General features: G+C 37.2%; 1 protein-coding gene across 1 annotated transcript; it reads left to right on the forward strand.

Annotated features, from left to right (window-relative positions):
- Nucleotides 1-882: 882 nt before the first annotated feature.
- Nucleotides 883-6,976, forward strand: LOC127122351 (zinc finger BED domain-containing protein RICESLEEPER 1-like). Its single transcript, XM_051052699.1, has 2 exons — nt 883-1,213; nt 5,151-6,976. The coding sequence occupies exons 1-2, from the start codon at nt 883-885 to the stop codon at nt 6,974-6,976; spliced, it is 2,157 nt and encodes a 718-aa protein (XP_050908656.1).
- The last annotated feature ends 16,732 nt before the right edge of the window (nt 6,977-23,708 follow it).

Raw genomic sequence — 23,708 nt, forward strand, 5'->3', positions numbered from 1 at the left:
GGAATTATGAGATTTTGGGACAGAGTTTGTGTACCGAATTTTCCAGAGCTTAAGAATAGAATTCTTGAAGAAGGTCACATTAGTAGTTTAAGTATTCATCCCGGAGCTACTAAGATGTATCAAGATCTTAAGAAGATGTTTTGGTGGCTAGGCATGAAGAAAGAAGTTGTTGAGTTTGTGTATTCTTGTTTGACTTGTCGAAAGTCGAAGATTGAACATCAGAAGTCATCCAGATTGATGCAACCCTTGAGTATTCCTGAGTGGAAATGGGATAACATCTTTATGGATTTTGTGGTGGGTTTTCCAAAGACTGCGAAAGGAAGTGATTCGATTTGGATTGGGGTGGATAGACTGACTAAGTCAACTTATTTTGGTTAGATAAAGATCAGTTATCCGTTGTAGAAGTTAGCAGAGATCTACATCAACAAGATTGTGAAGTTGCATGGAGTTCCTTCGAGTATTGTTCCACCTAGAGATCTGAGGTTCACGTAAAGGCTCTGAGAGAGTTTACAAGAAGCCTCGGGAAATAATTTGAGGTTAAGTTCTGCTTACCATCCGCAGACGAACGGTCAGACAGAAAGGATTATCCAATCTTTAGAAGACTTGTTGAGAGCTTGTGTTTTGCAAGAGAGAGGTAATTGGGATAGTTACTTGCCATTGATCAAGTTCACCTATAACAACAACTACCATTCTAGTATTGGAATGACACCTTTTGAGCTTTTGTATGGTATGAGGTGTATGACACATTTGTGTTGGTATAAATTAGGTGAAAGTGCTATGCTTGGACCAGAGATCGTTCAACAGACTATTGAAAAAGTTAAGATGATTCAGGAAAAGATGAAGGCGTTGTAGAGCAGACATAAGAGCTATCATGATAAATGAATGAAGACACTTAAGATCCGAGAGGGAGATAATGTATTCTTAAGGGTCACTCTGGTGACAGGTGTTGGTCTGGCCTTAAAGTCTCGAAAGCTCACACCTCATTTTATTGGTTTGTATCAGATCTTCCAGAGAGTAGGAAAAGTGGTCTACAAAGCTACCTTACCACAATATCTTTTGAATATTCATGATGTTTTTTATGTGTCTCAACTTCCGAAGTATATTCCCGATCCGTCTCATATGACTCAATTGGATGATGTGCAAGTGATGGAGAACTTGACTGTTGAGGCATCACCCTTGCAGATTGAGGATCGAGAATCGAATCACTTGAGAGGTAAATAGTTCCCTTTTGTTAAGGTAGTGTGGGGAGGAACTGCTGGAGGAAGTGTGATATGGGTCCAATCCATAGGCCCACTATAGATAGGCGTTCCAGTATCTGAAAAATATGTGGACCTTTGTTCATCAACACCACATAGGACCACAACCTCATTCTTCATCCCAATCGTTAATATTCATCCAATAGTGTTCGCGTTCAACACCAGATCAACTAAGGACAATTTTAATTATTTCATCTATATAAGCATGACTCAGGGTTACGCGCGGGTATTCTTAACACACACACTTGTATAATTATATCTCATTCAAACACTGACTTAAATGTTATAGTACTAACCTTATAGATATCCTCTTTAAAAAAATAGTCACACCGATCATCTTATAACTTCCTCTACTTTTGTTCTAACACGAAATATTAATTATTTTTTCTATGCCTTAATTTTGGTATGTGATGAATGTCATATCTAAAATTAATTTTATACAAAAGTGCTATCATTTTTCAGCTAATCAAGAGTATTTCTTTTATAATAAAAATGCTATAAAAAAATCCAAATACTACCGCTTTTAAATATGCTCTCATTTTACCGATACTTCTAAGAGTATCAACTCTAAGAGCGATTTAAAACATCTTAAAAGGCTAAAAACATTACTCATAAAGCTCAAATTTAACGGGTGAATAATTAGAGTTTAATTTTTATGTCTTAAGTCTATTACAGCTTCAGTCAATTATATAAATTAGTATGGTGTAAGTGTTTTAAGATAGTTAGGGTGATTTTATTCTTTAACAATCCTTATGATAGTTTTGGCTAAATCATTAACTATAAAAACGAGACTCAAATGTTCTTAACAAATAATGCACATTAATTTCATGTTCATATCTTAGTTTAGCAGTTTACCACTTAAATTTTTTTTTCATCTTTGAAAGTTTTTGTTTATAAACAATAATAAAAAAATACGTTGATTTTTCTTACATCACTGATATATTTTTTTCATCTTTAAATTTTTTTTCACCTTACTAAATTTTACCTTTATTTTATTTAATCTTTTTTTCTAATTTTATACATTAATATAATTAATATCTTTTTCTCGTATTTTATTAATTTTTCTTATATTAAATATTCGAAGATTATTTTATAAAATTTAAACATATATTATATTTAAATATACGTTATAGTATTTATAAAAGATAATATAATATTTAAAGATATATTATATTTAAAATAATATAATTTTAATTTTATTTATAATAAATCTTATGAAATTTTAATTTTAATTTTTAATTTAAAAAAATCTGTTTAGGGTGAGGCCCGAATCTCATTTAGAGCCGGATTTAGACAATAATTTTTACATTTATATTACAATATAATTTTTTTGACTTAACACTAAAACATTCGAAGCCACCGGTATCCGTTTAAAATCGGGTAGCTCATGACAACTCTAGTTTCTTACTACTTTGCGCCTCCTAAACTTTTTATTTTACACCTCTTATTTCTTTTAATAGTATTTGATTTGATATGTTTCTATATTAAATTAAAGAAAAAGTCTGCAATATATATGTATTTCGCCTCACTGAATTGATTGATATTGACGTTTCATTTAAGACAACATAACTTATGACTTTTTTACATTTCTTTATTACTATAGTATAAAAATAATTGGCAAATATTCGGATGTAATAGTAATTTGTACTAAACATAAGCAAAAAGTGAGAGCCATGGCTAGGACTTGACAAGGATCCGAAGCCCGCCCAAACCGTAGAAAAAAAAGGAATTGGACGGGTTAAGATGGGTTAGCGGTTTTTTATTTTTTATTGGTTTTGGGTTTTTAAGTTTTGTTTTTTTGGTTTTTTTTTTTTGTTTTTTTTTTTTCGTGTTTTTGTTTTTTTTTTCTTTTTGTTTTTTTTTTAGATGGGTAGTAGCGTTCTTTTTTTGTTTTTATTTTTTTTTTGTTATTTTTTTTTTTTTTTTTTCTTTTTTTTTTTTTTTTTTTAAATTTTTATTTTTTTTAAAACGGGTTTAACTAATGGGTTAAACCGGTTTTTAATGGGCGGGTCCGGGTAGGTTTTAGTGAACCGCGGGTACCCTGACCTGCCCGGTTGAGAGACCTAGGCAAAACCGTGTCGTTTTGAACTAGGGTTTACCACCACTCTCAATCTCATAACTCCACTTATTTTCTCTCATTCTGTTTGTTCTATCCTTCACTCCTCAGCCGCACACCATCATCACTCACCAACCCTAGCTTCAACTCTCACCACCAAGCATAGATACACCATTACTCACCACCCATTATCATTAACCACCATCAAACGAAGTTGCAGTGTTCGTTCAAATCACCTCTCACACCATAAAACCTTATCTTCAGCTCTCACCACCCACCACTAGTCCACCATTAGAATGAGTTTCGAAGGATCTAGCATTGTTAATACTTGGAAAGCTTGAGTTCGCTCTTCATTCTTTGTAAGTTTGATTCTTTATTTGTTGTTTTTATCTTACTTTTTATGTGTATGATTTTGTTCTTTGTTTTGTGCATGATTTCCAAGTTGTATTTTGTCCATCATACGAAGTTTTGTTAATTCATCTTCAACTTTCCTCTCACAGCATCCGAACGTTTGATACCTGGAAAAATTGCAAGTAAGAGATTTTGACATAACTTTTATCTGTTTGACTATCCATTAACAACAATTTTAAGGATGGGTTGTAATGCAAAATTTTGGTAGTTGCAATTGGGTCATAGCTAGTCTATTTATTTCTATTATTAAAAAGTCTAAAGTCTAAAGAATCGTAGTAACTTTTTTTGGTGTATCATTCTTTATCTTATGTTGTATCATTTTTTACCTAATGATGTTATTGATGTTTGATTTGGACAGATGGATCAATGTCAAAGTAGCATGAAAAGAGTCTTAGAGCAAGAGCAATGCAATTGTAAGTGTATTCGACTTCGTGTCTTTGAAATGTATGCTAATTGAGACTGTACGTGTTGTATGCATATGAATTTGGGCTGAATTGGGACTGTTTTTAACCGATTTTCAAATTGATTTAAAACCAATTAGTAGTGTATGAGATTGTTTGAAATGTATGTTAATTGGGTTTGTTTGTATGTGTTGTATGCATATGAATTGGGACTGTTTTAAACTGATTCTCAAAGTCTAGATGAACAAGCCCGTAGATTGGATGAAGTTGTAGGATTTGAATACAATTATTGAAATTATTACTAGTATGCGCATGCTAATGATCATTTTCTATGTCAAGAATATGTTGTATACTTAATCCCATTTTTATCTCATTTAACCTGTTTAATTTCTATTTATTTTATAATTTTTTCAGTGTTGAATTAAAACATTTAATCCTTGGTCAAGACAAAATCATTATTCCAAAATTGTTGAACTTAGATATTAATTTTCAATGTCAATTTAATTGATTTCGTATTTAATTTGTATTTTCCAATTTCTGTTCTAAACTACATCAGCTACAACTTTAATAATATATATCACTAGGTTAGCCAATACTTTTATATCTTTCCAATACTTTAATACTATATATCACTTATTTAGCCAATACTTTTTTAGCTTTCCAATAACTATTTAGAATGACACTTATTTAATTGGGATGTTAAATTTATTCTAAGAATTATTTTTGTTGTTAATCATTTTAATCATAGTTTTAGTAACAGTAGTGTTATTCTAAGAATTTATATTGTTATTGTTGTCTTTCTGGTTCTTATATATCAATGTAGTGGTGTTCTAAGTATTGTTCTTGTTTTGGTGTGGTTATTGTTGTCTCTGTTCTGTCTCTTTACAATTATTTTTTATGTATCAAGTATTATTACTCTCTTTACAAAGTTTTTATTGTTAATCATAGTTTTAAATCTAGTGGTGTATGAATTGGAACCGTTATTTGTTGATTGGTAGTTCTTGATTGGCTCCTTCATTATTTCAGTGACTGGTGAGTCTAATCAAAATCTACCAATTAATGAAGTAGGTTCAGCTATGCAACCTATAAAGAAGAGGAAATCTAGTGCAAGTGGTTCTAGACAATCATCTGCTTGCTGGGAACACTTTATTAGATTACCCGATGACCTAGTTGATGCATCCACTGCAGCCTGTAAATACTGCCATAAAAAATACTTGTGTGACCATAGGACTCACGACACCACTAATTTGAACCACCGTATTTTAAAATGTCCTAAGAAGCCCCTTGTCGTGTCAACTGACCCCACACAAACTATTCTAACATACCCAACTGTAGATGGTAAATTGATTCAAGTTAGCTCTAGATTTGACAAGAAAGCTTGTAGAAGTGCTTTGTCAGTTTTTATAGTTCTAGATGAGCAGCCATTTAGTGCAGTAGAGGGTGAAGGGTTTAAATTTTATTCCAAAGTAATGCAGCCCCAATTTACCATCCCATTTAGGAGTACGGTAGCTAGGGGTTGTTTTCAGCTATACTTGGATGAAAAACAAAAGTTAAAGGCCTTTTTTAAGTCTGACTGCAATAGGGTAGCACTTACTACTGAAGAAGTGTTAAGGGATTGGGGAATTAGGAATGTGTCAACCATAACTGTTGATAATGCCACTTCAAATGATGTTGTTGTGACATATCTAAAGAGAAAAATAGCAAATATGAATGGGTTAATGAGGGATGAAGAGTGTTTTCATATGAGGTGTTCAACTCACATTTTAAACTTGGTGGTAAATGAGGGTTTGAAAGATAAACATTTATCTGTAACCAGTGTTAGAGATGCTGTTAGATTTGTTAAGTCCTCACCTCATAGGGCAACCAAGTTTAAAGAATGCATTGAATTTGCTGGAATAACTTGCAAAAAATTAGTATGTCTTGATGTTTCAACTCGTTGGAATGTGACATATTTAATACTAGAGGCTGTGGAGAAGTTTCAACTCGCTTTTGAAAAGCTTGAGGATGAAGAGTCGAGCTATATGGAATTCTTTGGAAAAGGTAATCCCCCTAGTAATGATGATTGGGACATTGCTAGGGCTTTTAGCGCTTTCCTAAAGTTATTCTATGAAGCAACTAAGACTTTTTCCACCTCTCAAAATGTGAGTTTGCATACTTGTTTTCATCAAGGGTCTACCATTTATTGTGAGTTAAAGCAAGCTACTTTGAACTTAAATGATTTTTCTGCAAGTGTGGGTGGAGATATGATGGAAAAATATAATAGATATTGGGGAAGTGTTGATAAGATGAACAAGATGATATATTTTGTTATTATTCTTGATCCAAGATACAAGTTGAGTTACATTGAGTGGGCGTTTAAGGACATGTATGGAGTTGGATCAAAGTTTGGTAGTGACTTGGTAAAATCTATAAAAGAGAATTTACAAAATTTGTATGATTGGTATAAGCAAGCTTATGACCAAGAACATAATTCCACACAGCCTCTTGGTAGTGGTGGAAATAATGTCTCCAATGATGAAACAAATGCATCTGCTACCCGTTCATTACTTATGGCTAGAGTCAATGCTTTTGAGCAACATTTAGAGGAGCAAGACTCGATTGATCAACAAAATGAGCTTGAGGTGTATAATTCTAGTAAGTGTGTCAAAAGGGATCCTAACTTTAACATTCTTGTGTGGTGGAAACGCAATTCAATCGAATATCCTATTTTATCTACAATGGCTAAAGATATTTTAGCCACACCAGTGTCTACTGTCGCTTCTGAAAGTGCTTTTAGCACAGGATGGAGAGTCATAGAAACCTATAGGAGTTCTCTAACTACTGAAATGGCCGAGGCTTTAATTTGCACCTAGAATTGGTTAAGGCCTTCTTTTACCTATTTCAAAGATATGAATCTCATGGAAGATTTTGAGCTTTCAGAAGATATTGTAACATGTAAATTTATTACTGAATTTCTAATAAATATGATGTAATGTTGTATAATTATGCCTTTTTAAAAATTGTTTATTTAATTATTTTAGAGTTTCAACAAATATCTTTAGCAGTAAAAGGAGTATCAGGTGTCTCATCATCACAGTCTCAGCCATAACCTTCGGGTTGTACTTGAAATGGATGTATGTATATCATTATTTACTTATTATTTTATTATTATTTTTGTTAACTAATGTTTATGTTGTCAAATTTTCCAGGTCAACTATGTTTTTTGATTTTTTGGAGTCATGCATGATCTCTCTCTCTCTCTCTCTCTCTCTCTCTCTCTCGCTCTCTCTCTCTCTCTCTCTCTCTCTCTCTCTCTCTCTCTCTCTCTCTCTCTCTCTCTCTCTCTCTCTCTCTCTCTCTCTCTCTCTCTCTCTCTCTATATATATATATATATATATATATATATATATATATATATATATATATATATATATATATATATATATATATATATATATATATATATATATATATATATATATATATATATATATACATCACTACTCAATGGCCGAATGAAGAATATGTACTTATATTTTGTCTCTTGGATTTTAAAGAAAATAACTAGGCTACTACGTAACATAATCCGTTGAATTTTGCTTCAATTGTGTCGTTGCTAACAGAAAAAGATAGGTTAAGTATAACTTATTACATTCTTGCATATTAAATCAAATTATTATGTCCAATATATAAAATTACAGTTGTATGTTCTTGCAGATTAACGATGTTGTTCTTGTCGATGACAACTCTACTGAAGTTGTTTTGTGGTTGTTTCAGTGGACTGTTGAAATACTTGTTGATAGTGATACTCCACTTGTTGTACTTCAAATTGAAATATTGCATTTGTTGAGATTTGTTTATTAACTATGCTTGAAATTGACATCATTTTGTCTCACTATTGAAAAAGAGAAAGCCACAAATGAAAGATTGAAGATAATGAAGGTAACCTATCCTATTCTCTTCTACCTTTTTGTTAAATTAGACACTAAATCATTCACTTTTCTCACCTAGTCTATACTGAGTGTGGTTTTTATCATGTTTTATAGAGACAATGCTAAAAAGTGTAGTTGATTCTCTTATTCTCTTCATGTAGCTTATACAATTATATCAAATGTGTCAATAGAATATTTTGAAGACATTTGGATCATATTTTGTGCAGCAACAACATCTTGGTAAATGAGCAATAACATACACTATATAGTCAGGATCAACTTTGTAAATGAGCAGCAATAGAGGCTATACAGGAACAACTTGGTCTCTGCAGCAAATGCAAGGTAAGATAAGGTAAGGGTTATGATTTAACATTCTTATTTTTATGATTACTGTAGTTATCATTTTAAAAGGTAAATATGGAGGACCTTTGTTATCATTTATATGGTGATTTTAAATTTGGGAAGAAAGAGTAATTTGTAAGAACATAGATATGTTACAATTTCTGCATAATGCACAAATCATTTTATCTGTCACAATTTCTCTATAAAACATATCATTAACCTTTTCTATTTTTTTATGTTCACTGTCTAGTAACCATCTCCAATTTTATACTATGTTGTAATTTTGGTTTCAATTTCAATTTGAGTTTTGATTTAGTGTTCTATTTCCTATGCATGCATGTTCATCTGTCTCGTGACATGCGTATATGATTTAGGTTTCAATTTATGATGTATGATTGTCTAAGAATTTTATTTGTTGTGTCATTTGTATATAAATTGTTTAATGATTAACTGTGATTCTTGGTTCTATTTAAGTAAGTTGTTTAAACTTTAGTATTTAATAGTGGTCACTATTTTATTTCATGTTTGTTTAATAGTGGTCTTAATATACTTATTTGATTTTTATTTAACAGGTTATGTGGTCCATTTCAATTTATCTTTTGTTTTCTTTTCAATTTTGAGAATATCTATACTTGAATATGTATAACTGAATAAGTATAATATATATTATGGTTGAATCTGTTTATGTGGTTATGTGGTTTTTTTAGTGTGGCTAAAATGTAGTTTAATTTTGACAGAATTTGACAACAACTTGTGTGAAGGTTCTTGGAAATGATAATGTTTGTCAAACACCCTGTCAAGAATTAGCATTTACACATAAAGTTCTCCCAGCAAGCAGATAAAGTGTTCCCAACAAGCAACTTATGTATTTGACAACATTTACTGATAACAAAAATATTTCAATGTTGTATTAATTTGGATTTATATTATATTTAATCATCAAAGCCAGATATTGATAGTTTATATCCATTGGTCATGTGAATAATTATAGAATTTTTAGATTAGTTTATATCCATTGGTAAAATAAAATTTAAAGAATTTTTTAAGAAACAATTTAAAAATATTTTTGGGCTTAAATATTGGATTAACCCGAAATACTCGTCCGTATTAACCCGAGACCCGTCTAAATCGAACCCGTTAAAACTGTATTTAAATTTGGACGGAAATGGACCTTTAAAAACTACCCGCAGTTTGGGTTGGGTGGTGGTTTTGGGCCCGAACTCGCCCAACCCGACCCGTTGTCCAGTCCTAGCCATGGCCATGAATGCACATCCTTGTACTAATGATAAATTCTATTGATTTATCTCTTTTACATTACTAATGGTGAATAATTTTATAAAATAATTTATGTGTTTTCATATAAAATTAACTATTTAAGAAATATATAATTTTTAATACTTATAGTTCCTTTGATTACAAGTATAAATTACAATTTTTTATTTCTTATTAATTTTCCTATTCTTCCATGTTTTAAATATCAAATGGTATGATTTATAATTTGTTAAAAATATATATAAATATATGTTTTTTATTTAAAACTAGTATTTGATTTGCGACCAATTATTTTAAATCGGTCAATTTCACCGTCCACTAGGAGATGGTCCATTTAAAGTCAATCAAAACAAAATTTTATATTGACGAATCCAACACAAAAATTAAGAACATCTAATAAAATTTATATTTGAGATCTTGAGAAGACACGTTCTGAAAATTTAAGTCTCCACGCCTAGGTTAATCTCTCATATTTATAAAAAAAATTCTATTATTTTTTAAAAATTTAACTAATTAATTAGATAAATAAGACATAATTTTAAATGTTATATATATATATATATATATATATATATAATATATTATATATATATATATATATATATATATATATATATATATATATATAAAGAAAAAGTTTAATAAAGCATTTTGCACCCTCTGATCCAACCAGGTCCTAGCTCTGCCATTGCTCGATCATTTTTAGAAAATCCACCCAGACCACCGAAGTGCAAACAATGGTCCAAAACCTTTTCTTGAGATGTTGTTGAGAATAGAGTCGACAAAACAGGCCGAACTAATCGGGTCAACCCGAAAGCCCGCCAAAAAATACAAATTTGAACAAAAAAATTAGAGTTTGTTTTATTATATGAGTTGTTTCATTCCATTAAAAATCCGATGTTTAATCAGACTAGTTCAACTAAATTGCGGGTAGCCCGCCTATTTAATTTAATTTTTATTTTTATAAAAATTATAACACATTATACTACTATCCATATTATTTTTTAATAAAAAAATAATATATATATATATATATATATATATATATATATATATATATATATATATATAAAGTATTGATCGATTTGATTTTATTTAAATATCTAAGGTTATTAAAATAATTTTTAATATTTCTTGCTCGGTTTTATAATTATTAAGTTATTATATATAAATAAGTTTTATTGAAATTTAATTTCAAACAAAATAAAGTGAGTAGTTGTCTTAACTTAAATATTGATTATTTGATTAAAATAAGTATTTTTTAATAATATTTTATCTTAGAGAAATTTTTACTCAAATAATCTATTTTTTCACGTATTTTCCAAACTAACCCACTTTCAAAAAAAAATCAACACAAAAGAAGCGTCAATATAATTGGCGACAATATACAACATAAAAGAGGATGCGTCAATCCAATTGTCGACAATGTACATATACAAAGGACTCTCTCTCATATGTGTTTGTACATTGTCGTCAATTTGATTGTTGTCTGCTTTTATGTGTTGTACACTGTCGTCAATTAGATTTACGCCTTTTTTGAGTGGAAATGTTTGTGTGAAAGTGGCTTAATTTGAGAAATACGTTGGAAAGTGAGATAGTTTGGGTATTTATTTAAAAAAAGTGGGTTATTTGGGTTATTTTATTTATCTTAGATGTTTTTATTTTATTTAAAAAGAACCATATATTCAATCAAATAAGAAAAAAAAAAAGCGAAGAGGGGGACTATACCAAAACCCTCATAGTAATTAACAAAATGATAATGAAGAAGTCCCAGTTTGTTATGAACAACTAAAGGAATTATGCCCCCCAAAGGCTTATCCCAAAATAAATACGAATATTGATAGGCAAAGATGCTAACAAATCCGCACATTAATTCCCTTCTCTGTATATATGAGATAAATGAAATCTTAAATGCCTAATTTTGACTAAACAGTTAAGCCAAACGGTCCTAATATTCCAAGGAATAACCTTAAGATCATGGGCATCTGTAGCACCTCAAATTTGCACCCTCCATTTTGTACATTCATTTTCATATTAGGTCATTAACATAACATAGTCCATTGCATAACATTGCATTGTCCTTTGCCCAAGTGCAAGCAAGTGCATTTCCTATTGAAGCAAAGCCCTAGGGTTGGTTTATCAAGTTCACATGATTATGTGATCATTTTGGAGTGGTTTGGCCAAAGATTGGTTGATCAAAGCTCAACAGTCAAGCTGAATTTCATCTGAAACCTTAGAAAGCCAACTGTAAGTCAACTGAGGGCTAGGAAGTGGAGAGATGGTTTGAGACGCTTCCTTCATGTCCCAAAGAAGGTCATTTGTCATTACAAACACTTATCTGGAAGAAGAAATCATTTCGTTCTTTTCTCGAAAGTCAAGTTGGGTTGGATGATCCTGGTTGATTACTGAAGAGTTGATTTGGTTGTGGAAATTTAATCGTGGTTGCATTGAGCCCATTCATTTCTTTTTGTTAAGCCCATAATTTTAGCCCATTAACCATTTTCCAAATAATTCCATTTTATTATCCAAATCATAATCCATAATCCATTTAGTTTGATTTTAACACAATCCAATTTAACCATGATCCATTTTTATATCCATTTAACCACTTCATTGTTTTCTCCAATTATCCAACTTTTTGAATCCATAAACCACATAAACCAAAATCTTATCCAATTTGATTTTTCCAATCCAATTTCATTTCATTGTTGATATCCAAATTTATCCATTTCATAAACCATTCCAAATTAATCCATTTTCATGGTCCCATTAATTCATAATCCAATTCTAATTGACATCCAAAACCACTTAACCAATTCCACTTGATAAAGTCCATTAAACATGTATCCAAATAATAACTAAACAAAGAAAAAGAAGTACAACTCTCAAGCTGCAACTTAAGCCAAGCCTAACAACGGCAACCCCGTCGGCGTAAGTCATTCATAAACAAAAATTCTGCATTTACAATATAACAAAATTCTGCATTCATAAACAAAATTCTGCATTCATAAACAAAAATTCTGCATTTACAATATAACAAAATTCTGCATTCATAAACAAAATTCTGCATTTACATAAACCAAAATTCTGCATTACAACTAGATATAACCTGCATAACATTGAATTCCTGCATAATTTTTTTTTACAGAAAAACTCACAATCCATAACAGAAAATTCGGAACTATCTAACAAACTAAGAAAAACTAACATAACCACTTCTTCAACCTCATCGCATCTCTAACCAACCTTCCAGAACTCCCTCTTCCTCCACTTTCTTCTCCAATCCTCATCGCATCTCAAAACAACCTTCACCACTTCAATTCACCTCTCTTCAACCTCAATTCATCAACCACCTTCATCAAATCTTCAACAACCTGCAACAATTCACCCAAAGCCACTCCAAAAACAAAATCGAAAAAGAAGAAATAAGGGAAACAAAAGCTCGATGGTACCTTCTCAGAATTGAAGCGCTTTTGCTCGTTGATGCTTCGCTCCATTTCGATCATCATCTACGCATCGAGCTTCATCTCTCAACCATCACCGTAACGAATCCAAACCAGAATCACAAGAAGAAGTGGATTGAAAACAACCAGAAGCGGTGCGAAGGAAGGAAGAGGAGCTTGGCGTGGAGTCAAAGAGGACTGGAATGATTCGGTGCCTATCCGCAAGCAAAGCATCGATCCGAGGCATTGAGCACGGATGAGATAGAAGCCGCCGACGGAACCTCCAATCTCGCTTTTACCGCTCGCGGTTGTTCCAATTTGGCCGATTATTTTTGTTTCAGGTTGGTTGAGGAGCGCGGATATAGATAGTTGTTGGAATGGATCGCTGCCGCCGGTGACGGAATCTAGCGTGTCTGGAATCGACGCCGCCGCAACACTGTTTCAAGAAGGAGAAACACGGTTTGAAGTCAAGAAGAGGAGACGAGTCAGAATCGTAGTGCCACGATCGGAGGAGGAGATCGGAACGTCTTAGCGGAAGTCGCCGTATCGAATGTTGGACGTGGATTCGAGGTTACGGATCTAGACGACGTGATATCTTACGGTTGTCACGGAAGAGGTTCTCCGGCGCCGACGATCGAGAATTCCCGTTACCGGAGTCAACATACCGTTGCCGTCTCTACGCGTTGGCTTGAGCGAGGCATCGAGGTATTTCGTTTTGTTGCATTTTGTTCATGGTTTTTGGCAAAGACGAAGTAGTGTCCTCACAGCTTTGTGCATCTCTGATGGGCCTTAAAGAGGGCCCTATCATCTCAGGCATGCTGTTTGCACAAACACACCCCGTTTTTCCAGCCTGCACCCTCCCTGTGGTTTGGGCCAATTGTTCCCGAGGCCCATTCTGGAATTGTGTAGATAATAGGAGACTTAAGTGATCTAGTAATTAGGATTAGTTAGTAATTTAGGTTAATTAGCTTAGTATTAGAAACGTTATAAATAATTAGGGACTTAGGTTTATTAAATCTTAGAATTAGGTATTATTAGATTTTAGTTAGAATATGAATTGAATTCTTAGGAATATTAAACCTTGATTAAACTTTTAGGATTAAGTATTTAGAATGTTAGAACTAAGCTTAGGAGACATTAGAAGTTTTTGGATTGAATTTCTAGAATTAGTTTAATTAGATTAATTGGAAATATAAAAAACTGATTTTAGAATTAGTGAAGTCGATTAGAAATTTTGGGTTAATTTTAGAGATAGGATAATAGGTTGATTAGTGTAATAGACTTTTAGGTGTATTAGAATTAATAGAGATTAGTTGAATCTTAGAATTCTAGATCTTAATTAGGAACCTTAGTTTAGTTAGAAATAGAATTTTTTTTAGGAATATTGGTTAGAAATTAGAATATTTTAGATATTAATTTAGCTTTAGAAATTAGAATAGTTTAGGATTTAATGGATTTCTAATTAGGATCCCATAATAGAAATTTAGGTCAATATTACTCCCTAACTGTGAAATGACAATTCTACCCCTAGGCTTAGAAGTAATTCAATCTCGCATGCTCCCTTAATTTTAGGACATATCATCACTTGAGTAAATGAATTTCATGTGAAGTTTCATGTTCAGTTTTGGATTTTTTATCTCCTTTTGGCCCTAGTCTTGGACTAGTGGTTTGTGATCTCACTTTTGAGTTGTGTTTCAGGTTAATAGCACAAATGGCCTATGCTTGATGATGTGCTTCCATTGGAGTTGACTTGTGACTTGTGTATAGCTAATTTTGACTTTGTTTTGCAGGGTTTGATATTTGAGTTTGAGCCTTAATGGCTTGCACTTTGGTGCATTGGCTTGTGTTTGTCTGTGTATAGTTAATTGTGAACCATTTGCTGTTGAGTTCTGTGATTGGTATACTGATTGTATTTGATTGATTTCAGGTATATTAGTTGCCAAGATTGCTTTGCTTTGCTTAATAAGCAATTTTCATTGAGGTATAACATTCTTGTCTCCATGTAGTCTGGAAGACCTGGCCTGTTACTTGGCCAGGCACCTGTCTGAAGTCCTCCTTAAGAGGCAATGTTTGTGATTGTTTATTTTTGTCCCCAAGCAGGTAAAGACCTCAATGAGGCGATTGGCGGATATAAGAGATATGCAATCTATCTCCCGCTCTTCTGTTGAGTCATCCCTCTGCTCACACCAAGGTGTTGATGCATTGGGATACAAACCCAAGATCTTGTACAATGTACAGTTGTGTCAGTGTCTTAAAGTGTAGAAGGGTTCCTACTTTCTGGACCCACACTTCTTTGTCTAAAGCTCTCCCTGGCCAGGGATAAGTGCTGTGAAGTCTTATCTTCACCCACCTTTCATCTGCTTCACCTTGGCTCTCAATGTCAAGGTTAAGAGCAAAACTCACCCTGTACAGATGGCTTGCTCTTGCAGCCCCACCCTTGTTTGAGCCTCACTTGTGTGCATATAGTGTGTGCTGTTTGTGACTGTTTGCTATTGCTTGTGCTTTAGGATAGGCTTGCTTCCTGTGCAAGTTAGCTAGAAACCTTGACTTAGGGATGATTTTGCATGATAACATCTAGGCTCGAGTCGTAGTCTCCCTAGTTGTGTCTCCCTCTGTTATATGGTTAGGCTAGTCCTGTGTCCCTTCGTAGGGGAACTACGTCGCCCTGATCCTCATACCAGATGAGGTACGTAGGCAGGAGATGAGCAGATCTCTCCGGGCGCCTGTGTCTTTGTTTTGTCTTGTTGTGTGCTTGGAAGCTGATGTAAGTCCATCGAGTGGCATTCGGGTTCTAGTGTGTGTTTTGGTTCGGATGCTGATGTAAGTCCAGTGATTGGCATTCGGGCTCCACGTTTGCCTTCTTGTGTGTGTTTTGGTTCGGATGCTGATGTAAGTCCAGTGATTGGCATTCGGGCTCCATGTTTGCCCTCGCCTGTGTTTGTTTGTGTGCGTGTTAGCCGAGCTACGAATGCTCTGATTCTCCTTCATCCAAAGGAGATACGTATGCATAGGATGCGACATCCTAGCGAGCATGTGTCGTTTCCCCAGTCCGAACTACTTTGATTCTGATGTCTATGCCTGATAGACTAAGTAGGCCCAGGATGCGATATCCTGCCGAGTCATCCTCGTTTGCTTTCTTGTGTCTCTTTCGGCCAGTGTGTGCGTGTGAGCAGTGTTTTAGCAACCATTTTCCTTCCTTTTGTGCGTGGATCCCGTCGAGTACGACGGATGCGTAGGGGTGCTAGTACCTTCCCTTCGCATAACCGACTCCCGATCCCATTCTCTTTGGTCGTGAGACCATGCTTTTTCCAGGTTTACTCTGAGCGTTTCCTTTCCCTCTTTTGGGATAAATAACGCACGGTGGCGGCTCTGTTGTTCTTGTTTTCCAGTCGGTTTTTCGCATAATGCGACAGCTGGCGACTCTGCTGGGGACACTAGATGATGTTGACCTGTGCTGGTCCATCTTCCCTAAGCGAGCCTCTCCTAGCGTTCTCTAGGTTAGGGTTGTGGTTGCTTTTTGCTGTGTTATTTATTGCATTCATTTCATTTATTGTTTGCATTCAATGTGTGCATTAATGTTTGCATTCATTTATATTCATCTGCTGGTTGTGCTGTGTCTCTCTGATTGGGGGTGGGAGTTACTCGAGGTAAAAGGCCCAATACCCAGGCTACGAGTGAAATCTAGGAAACCTAGGAATCGAGTGATTCATGGGAAGCGGGTGGTGTACGCCACTTAGCGGAACATTGATATCACGAGCAGTTCAGACTCTGATGGGGTATTATCGGTGCATACGTCTGGTGTGCACAGGATGATATTCTTGAAAGGGTTGTTTATCCTGCGTTTCTCTCGACCTTACCCTGGCCTAGATGACACCCGTGAGTGGGAGGGAATGATTATTACAGGTACAGTTGCTGACTTGTTGGTGACTTGTTGGTGACTCTTGGTACTGATGGTGACTATGGATTATGGACATTTATTTCTGGGACGCCAGAGTTCTGTCCGTGGTTTATCAACGGGTTCCGTTTATTTCGGATCCCCGGGTTGAATTTGAGAGTACCTGTTCAGAGGATATGGCTATCATCCTTTCGGCGGATGTTTCTGTGATGATGATGTAATCTCCGGTTCCGTTTATTTCGGAACTTCCCCCAAGTCGGATTTATGGTGACTCAGTTGACTGTGACTGGTTCATAGAATGGGTCTTCAGATGACTTGGTGGCGCAGTGACCTGCATTCATGCATTTGCATCATCCCATTTCGCATTCATCTGCATTCAACCCATGTCTGTCCGTATTCAAGGTCCATTTTTTATTAAGATTTTGGTTGAGAGACATCCAGATGTCGGATTGTTATTAATGAAAAATTATCTGTCTCAGTGACGCTAGAATCAAAGGAAGGAATATTCCTGGTACGGATAGACATTGCATGTGTGAGTCATACTAACCCATTTGCTGTTTTGTAGGTGACAACCGGTGCGCATAGCTCGTCTGCTCATATATCCTGCTGGGGGCAACAAATCCAAACTGATGGATCCTCCCAACGCCGACATCCTCGAACTGAAAGAGATGATGGGAGAGTTGCTCGGTGTTGTGCAAGGGCTTGCCTTGGGGCAGAAAGTCATGGCTGAGAGATTGGACAAGATTGAGAAGTGGCTGATGGTGGAGAAAGTTCAGGGAAAGGCTCCGTCATCCGAAGTAGCAAATCCATCTGTCACATTAGCAAAGAAACCCTCTGGCAGTGGTCCGTTCAAGAAGGAGGTTGAGTCAGTTGGTATGCCGGTAAAAAGGGAACGCAGTCAGGATCGTTATCACCCTTATGCTGCCACTGTAACCACTCCTGTTGGTAATCCACATGTACCGCAACAACCACCACCTCAACAGAAGGCACCGAGAGCTAGGATCCAGGTGAAGAAGAAAAAGGAGGAGCGTCAGTTTGAGGAACCACCTGTGACCTACTCCCTTCTTCAGGAGATTGAGGGATTTGGGGTTAATCCGGCCAAGGATTTTGATTCCCATAGCACAACAGAAGAGGCCTGCACACTATGATGAGAATGCCAGGTGCGAGTTCCATTCTGAGGCACCCGGACACAGTGTTGAGGGTTGTAGGGCTTTCAAGCATGTCGTCCAGGACATGGTAGACTCCAAGACCATCAGCTTGGCACAGATCATGGATGGGGATGTCAACCCTGTACCCAGGAAGGGTCCTGTAAAGATGAAGATGACAAAAAAGGTCAAGAGAGGAATGGGGGTGACTGAGGAAGATCAGTTAAAGGTTCCAATGGCCGTGGTCCCAAAACCTTTGGTACAGGATGGAGCTTTCCCTGTTGTTGATGATTGTTGTGCTGCCATCACCACAGAGGGGTGTGTAGGAATGAAAGATACGACCCAGGGGATGAAGGAAGGGGAAATGGACAGTGAAAAATTTGAAATGCCCAGTCAAGCAATCGAAACCATCAAGGTGGAGAATGCTGTTGTTATTGAGAAAGAGAAGAAGCTGTCCATTTCTTCTTATAAACAAGCTCTAGAAGTGGTGAAGAACAAAGAGGCTCGAGGCTGGGGAAGGATCATTGACATAGTGGTAAAGGCAGACATGTTCGGGATTGGCTATCCAGATCAAGAGTCGTCTAGACCAAACAGAGGACGTCGTCCGCCGTACATCTTTGTCAGTGCAGGAATGCTGAATCCTGACCATGCCTGTTCAGTGGGCGAAGAGATCGACCGTGACCACGAGCTCGAGTTGTGGATAAAGTCGTGCGTACCAGGCAATTGGAGAGCCTCCAAGATCGCCACTGTTACTCATCCAGAAGAATAGTATTTCTGTGTTTCAATTTTGTTTGCATGAAAGCCATACGTTTTGCCCGAAACGTAATGGTCCATTGTAAGGGCCATCTCATGTGTTTCATTGTGCAACATTTTGCATCAGTAATAAATGGATGTTTTTGTGATTAAAAGCGGTGTTCCCTGTTTTTCACTTTTTGCAGTTTTAAAAAATAAAAATAAAAATGGCAATGTTTTTACTCTCTTTCCTTTTGATTCATTTGGTTCCGACCACAAAAGTGATTATCCTCCTGATCTCATTGATAACAATTCGGTTACACCTCTGTATGACTTCGACAATCCGATCTATCATGCTGAAGAAGAAGGCGAAGAAGATTGTGATCTGCTGGAATTAGCCAGGTTGTTGAAACAAGAGGAGAAGGTGATTCAACCGCACGAGGAGAAGGTCAAGACTGTCCTCCAGTGAGGCGGAAACCGGTGCTAAAAGATGAGAATGTGTGTGGGCTATTGAGACGTGAATAGAGCTAGTTCCAAAGATGAATTCCCGGTACTTCACGTTGATGTATTGGTTGATAATACAGCTCAATTCTCGGTGTTTACCTTCATGGATGGCTTTCTGGCCAAAATCAAGTGGAATTGTCGCCCGATGATATGGAGTAAACAATGTCCATCACACCAAAGAGTACCTTCTTGTTATGAGGTGAAGAAAAAGGCTGGTGCCATGGATCAAAGGGCTACAGCGACTTTGTTTCATGATATGATTCATCGTGAAAGCGAATGCCATGTTGATGACATGATGACAAAGTCCCGAGCAAGAGAGGGGCATCCGGTAGACCGGGGCAAGTTGTTTGACCGGTTGAGATAACTCGTACTGTCGAGTCCGAATGAGTACACTTGTGGAGTGCTATCCGGTAAGCTGCTGAGGCTTATTGTAAGCAGATAAGAGGAGTCGAGGTCGATCCTGTTGGAAAAAAAAAAAAAAAAAAAAGAACAGTGCAAGAAATGTCTGAACCAAAAACCAAAAAAAGAAAGAAATCAGATGGTCAGGTGGAATGATGACTGCCAAGGGGCATGGAAAGATAAAAGAATGAGTAGCAGGAACCTCTGATTCTGATGCTTCCCATGGGGATGATTATTAGTCTGGTGCTTGACAGCCCTCAAGGGGTCTATGAGGTGTATTGGGTCAGCATGACGAGTCTTGTCGAAAAGAGCATGCAATTTACCTAAGCAAAAAGTTTATCAACTGTGAAACAATACACTCACTGCTCGAGAAAACTTGATGTACTTTGGCATAGGCTGCTCGCCGACTGAGACAGTATGCTGATTCATACCACTTTGTGGATGTCCAAATGGATCTGATCAAGTATGTGCTTGAGGAGATAGCATTGAACAGACGGGTTGCGAGAGGGCAAATGGTGTCGACTGAATCCGATATTCAGTACATCTCCCAGAAAGCAATCAAGAGGAGGGTATTGTATGGCTATCTTGCCCAACAACCCATTGATGATTATCAACCCAGGAGGTCTAAGGTCCCTGATGAGGACATCTCGAGGTGCTCAAATCGAAAGATTGAGAGTGACCGATCCCGGAGGAGGGGCCTGACCCTGAATCCGAACGGATTCTGATGTCTGATGGGGAGAGTTTAAAGTGAGTGAGCTAGTGCTTCCCCGATAACATTTGAATGCACCAACGATGATGGCTGAGTATGAAGCTTGTATCCTGGATATCGATCCGTGGTGCGTACGTCTACTGGGGCAACGCCTTTCTCAGAGGTGTACGAGAAGGAACCAGTGCTACCATTTGAGGTCCTAATTAGAGAAGGTTGAGGTGATGAGGACTCAGTATAATATGTTGAGCCTGACCAAGAAGAAGAGGTTGGCAGTTATTTGCCGTGGGGCAGTTGTACCCGGTAAATGAAGCGTGTTATTGACCGAGAAGTGCGACCTCGTGGGTAGCATGGAAGAGATGTGGTGTTGAAAAGGATCCTTCCTCCTCAAGATGATCGTGGGGCAAAATGGATAAACAGTTATGATTGTCCATTCGTGGTCAAGAAGGTTTTCTTTGACAGAGCCTTGTCGTTGATGACCACGGGTGATGAAGATTTTCCATCCCCTGTGAATGCGGACGCAGTTAAAAGATACTTCGTGAAAAATTGACCCGCTGGACAAAAAAGAAAAGAGTTTAGGCAAAAAAGGGCATCCCGGCGAACCAAGAAAAAAGAGAAAAGGTTCGGGAAAAAGTTAGGGATGATAAAAGAAAAGAACTGTACACCCGGCAAGTCGAAAACCCCACAAGGGCGACTTGGGCAAAAATGGGTATCCCGGTGGACTGAAACCCGAAAGGACGGTCCAGGCAAAAGAGGGATTGAAACGAACAACTGCGTCCAGCGTGATCGTTTGTGCTTGAGATATGACTTGGATAATCTCCGACAGAGATCGATCGGAAGCGTCTGGATCAGAAGGCCAAAAGTGGAAAGTCTTGAGGACATATGGGGCGTAACCGAGTTGGAACCCGATGAGATCACTGTTTCACATTGCCATTAGGATAGATTTTTCCTTTTGTGCACAATCACCTCTTTCCAGGGTTTGCTTCCTGAGTGTTGCTCAGTTCTGAGCCATTTTTTTTTGTTTCAGTCAATAAATGCGTGTTCAGTCAAATAGTTTGTTTTTGTTTTCATTACCGCTTTGATTACGAAAACATTCGTTCGTTTTGATAAGAATATTTGTATCTTGAAACATAGAGGTCCCTTCCGATGCATGCTTATAAGATTGAAATCTGGAAATCTTATTCAGAAGTTTGAGCGACTAAGATGTTGAAATGTTGGCACGCCTGGGGCACGCTTTTATCTAATGACCTCTTGTGCGGGTGCTGTTAGATATCTTCATTCACTAGCAGGTTGTGATATGAAGCCTCTTTTGAAAAGAGATCCCCACAGAGTCCAACCAGGGGCAAAGGGATAAATGAACAATGAAAGGACGACGAAAGAAGGACGACGATCCTGGAAGGTTTAATCAAGAAGACTCTTCAAAGTCTGAGGACCGGGAAGTTTGTATAATCCCAGGAGTTCGATCCCCGTGGAGTACGGAGTAGTCAGGAATACAAGGTGATGACTCGGAAAAGTCCAGACGAGTCTGGGAGTTCTCAAAAGTGGAAAGTCAACACTGTGGTAGGATGATGAACACCAGTGTTCGACGAATCGAAGGGCGGCCCGTGTCCGATAGGCCGTATTTCCCCAATGGGTTTGAGAGTGTCATCTCCCTAGCAGATGCGAGGTCGGTGCCTCCTCAGCAAGCTTGAAGGTTACCATATCCCCAGCGGAGTTGTAATTGTTTTCCAAGTCTGAAGTTGTCTTCCCAGCAGAGTTTGTGTTGATGGTTCTCCCCCAGCAAGGTCCCCAAGCGGATCGAGTCCGGTGAAATCATCCCCAGTAGAGGTAAGGATTGGTTGCTTCCCCCAGCAAGATCCCATGCAGTTCGGGTTCGATGGAGGTCATCCCCAGCGAAGTTTGTCTTTCCCCAGCAAGGTGTAAATTGACGTGGTAATGAGATCCTCAGCACAGTTCCTGGAGCTCCCCGGTGTTGTCTCTGGAGGAGATGTGTTTTATGCATTCATCATGTAGATAAGCATAGCATATTGCATCATTAATGTGTAGTATTTCCATAATCATGGGGCATTGCGCTAAAAAAAAAAAACTCATGCATCAGCATTTCAAACATATCCATTAGCCCGAGGCCGTGGTGATCATCCGAGAATGGGTCGTTGGAAAGAGTTTAGCATCGCTTGGATCGATTTCAGAATTGGGTTCCCCAACAGGGTTGAGAGAGGGTGTTTCCCCAACAAGCGACTCCTTAGTTGAGTGGGTATCCCCAGCATTGTTACTCCCCAATTGGTAGCATCTTGCCAGCTTGGATCTTTTTCCCTAGCAGATGTGGGTGTGTTTGATCTCTCCATGTAGAGTCTACCCCTTAAGCAGAAAGTGTCTACCATTTCCTTCTGCGCTCCCCACTGAGTTATACCCTCGTGGAGGACGGTTGTTTCCGTTCCCTCCCTGCACACGCAATGGGAGGTGTTTCCCTGTTGAGTTCTTTCCTCATTAGGATGAGTCTTGATTCAGTATGTCTTTTTGGATCGATCCTAAATTGGCTTCTTTTGGGGCCTCTACCTACAAACCGGTAGTTGTAAGTTCTATCTTTGTGGTTTTCTACCTACAATCTGGTAGTTGTAAAATCCCACTTTCACCCCTGACAGAGGCGGATTTTTGGTTCAACATTTGTACAGCACGTTTGCTACAGTCGCTTCAGTCAACATTTGGTGTTGACAATCACCTCAGAGGTTTATTTCCTCCCCCGTTTGTGAAAGGAAGATTGATTCTCCCCAGTGAGACCCCTGCAAGTGTGTAACCTTGCCCTGACATGTAGATGTCAGTACCCTGTCAGCACCCGCGTGTGTTGTTTCTTTGGTGTCGGTAAACACCATATTTCGGTGCTTTCCCAGTCATGCGTAGTGTCTGGTCTTCTTTGGTGTTGGTAAACATCATCTTTCGGTGATTTCCCAGTCATGCGTAGTGTCTGGTCTTCTTTTGATGTCGGTAAACATCATCTTTCGATGTTCGTAACGTCGTCCTTCTTCCCTAGTGAAGAGTTCCTCCTCTCCGTTGGTGTCGATAAACGTCGAGTTTTTTCCTATGTGTCCGTTGGCGTTTAGTTGATATCTTTCCCCACAGGGTCGTCCCCAGAAGATTCCTCCTCTCCGTTGGTGTCGATAAACGTCAAGTTTTTCCCGATCATCCGTTGATGATTTGGTTGTGTTCATTATCCCCAGAAGATTTCTCCTCTCCGTTG

Source organism: Lathyrus oleraceus, chromosome 2, assembly GCF_024323335.1.
Source record: "Lathyrus oleraceus cultivar Zhongwan6 chromosome 2, CAAS_Psat_ZW6_1.0, whole genome shotgun sequence".
Classification (NCBI taxonomy): domain Eukaryota; kingdom Viridiplantae; phylum Streptophyta; class Magnoliopsida; order Fabales; family Fabaceae; genus Lathyrus; species Lathyrus oleraceus.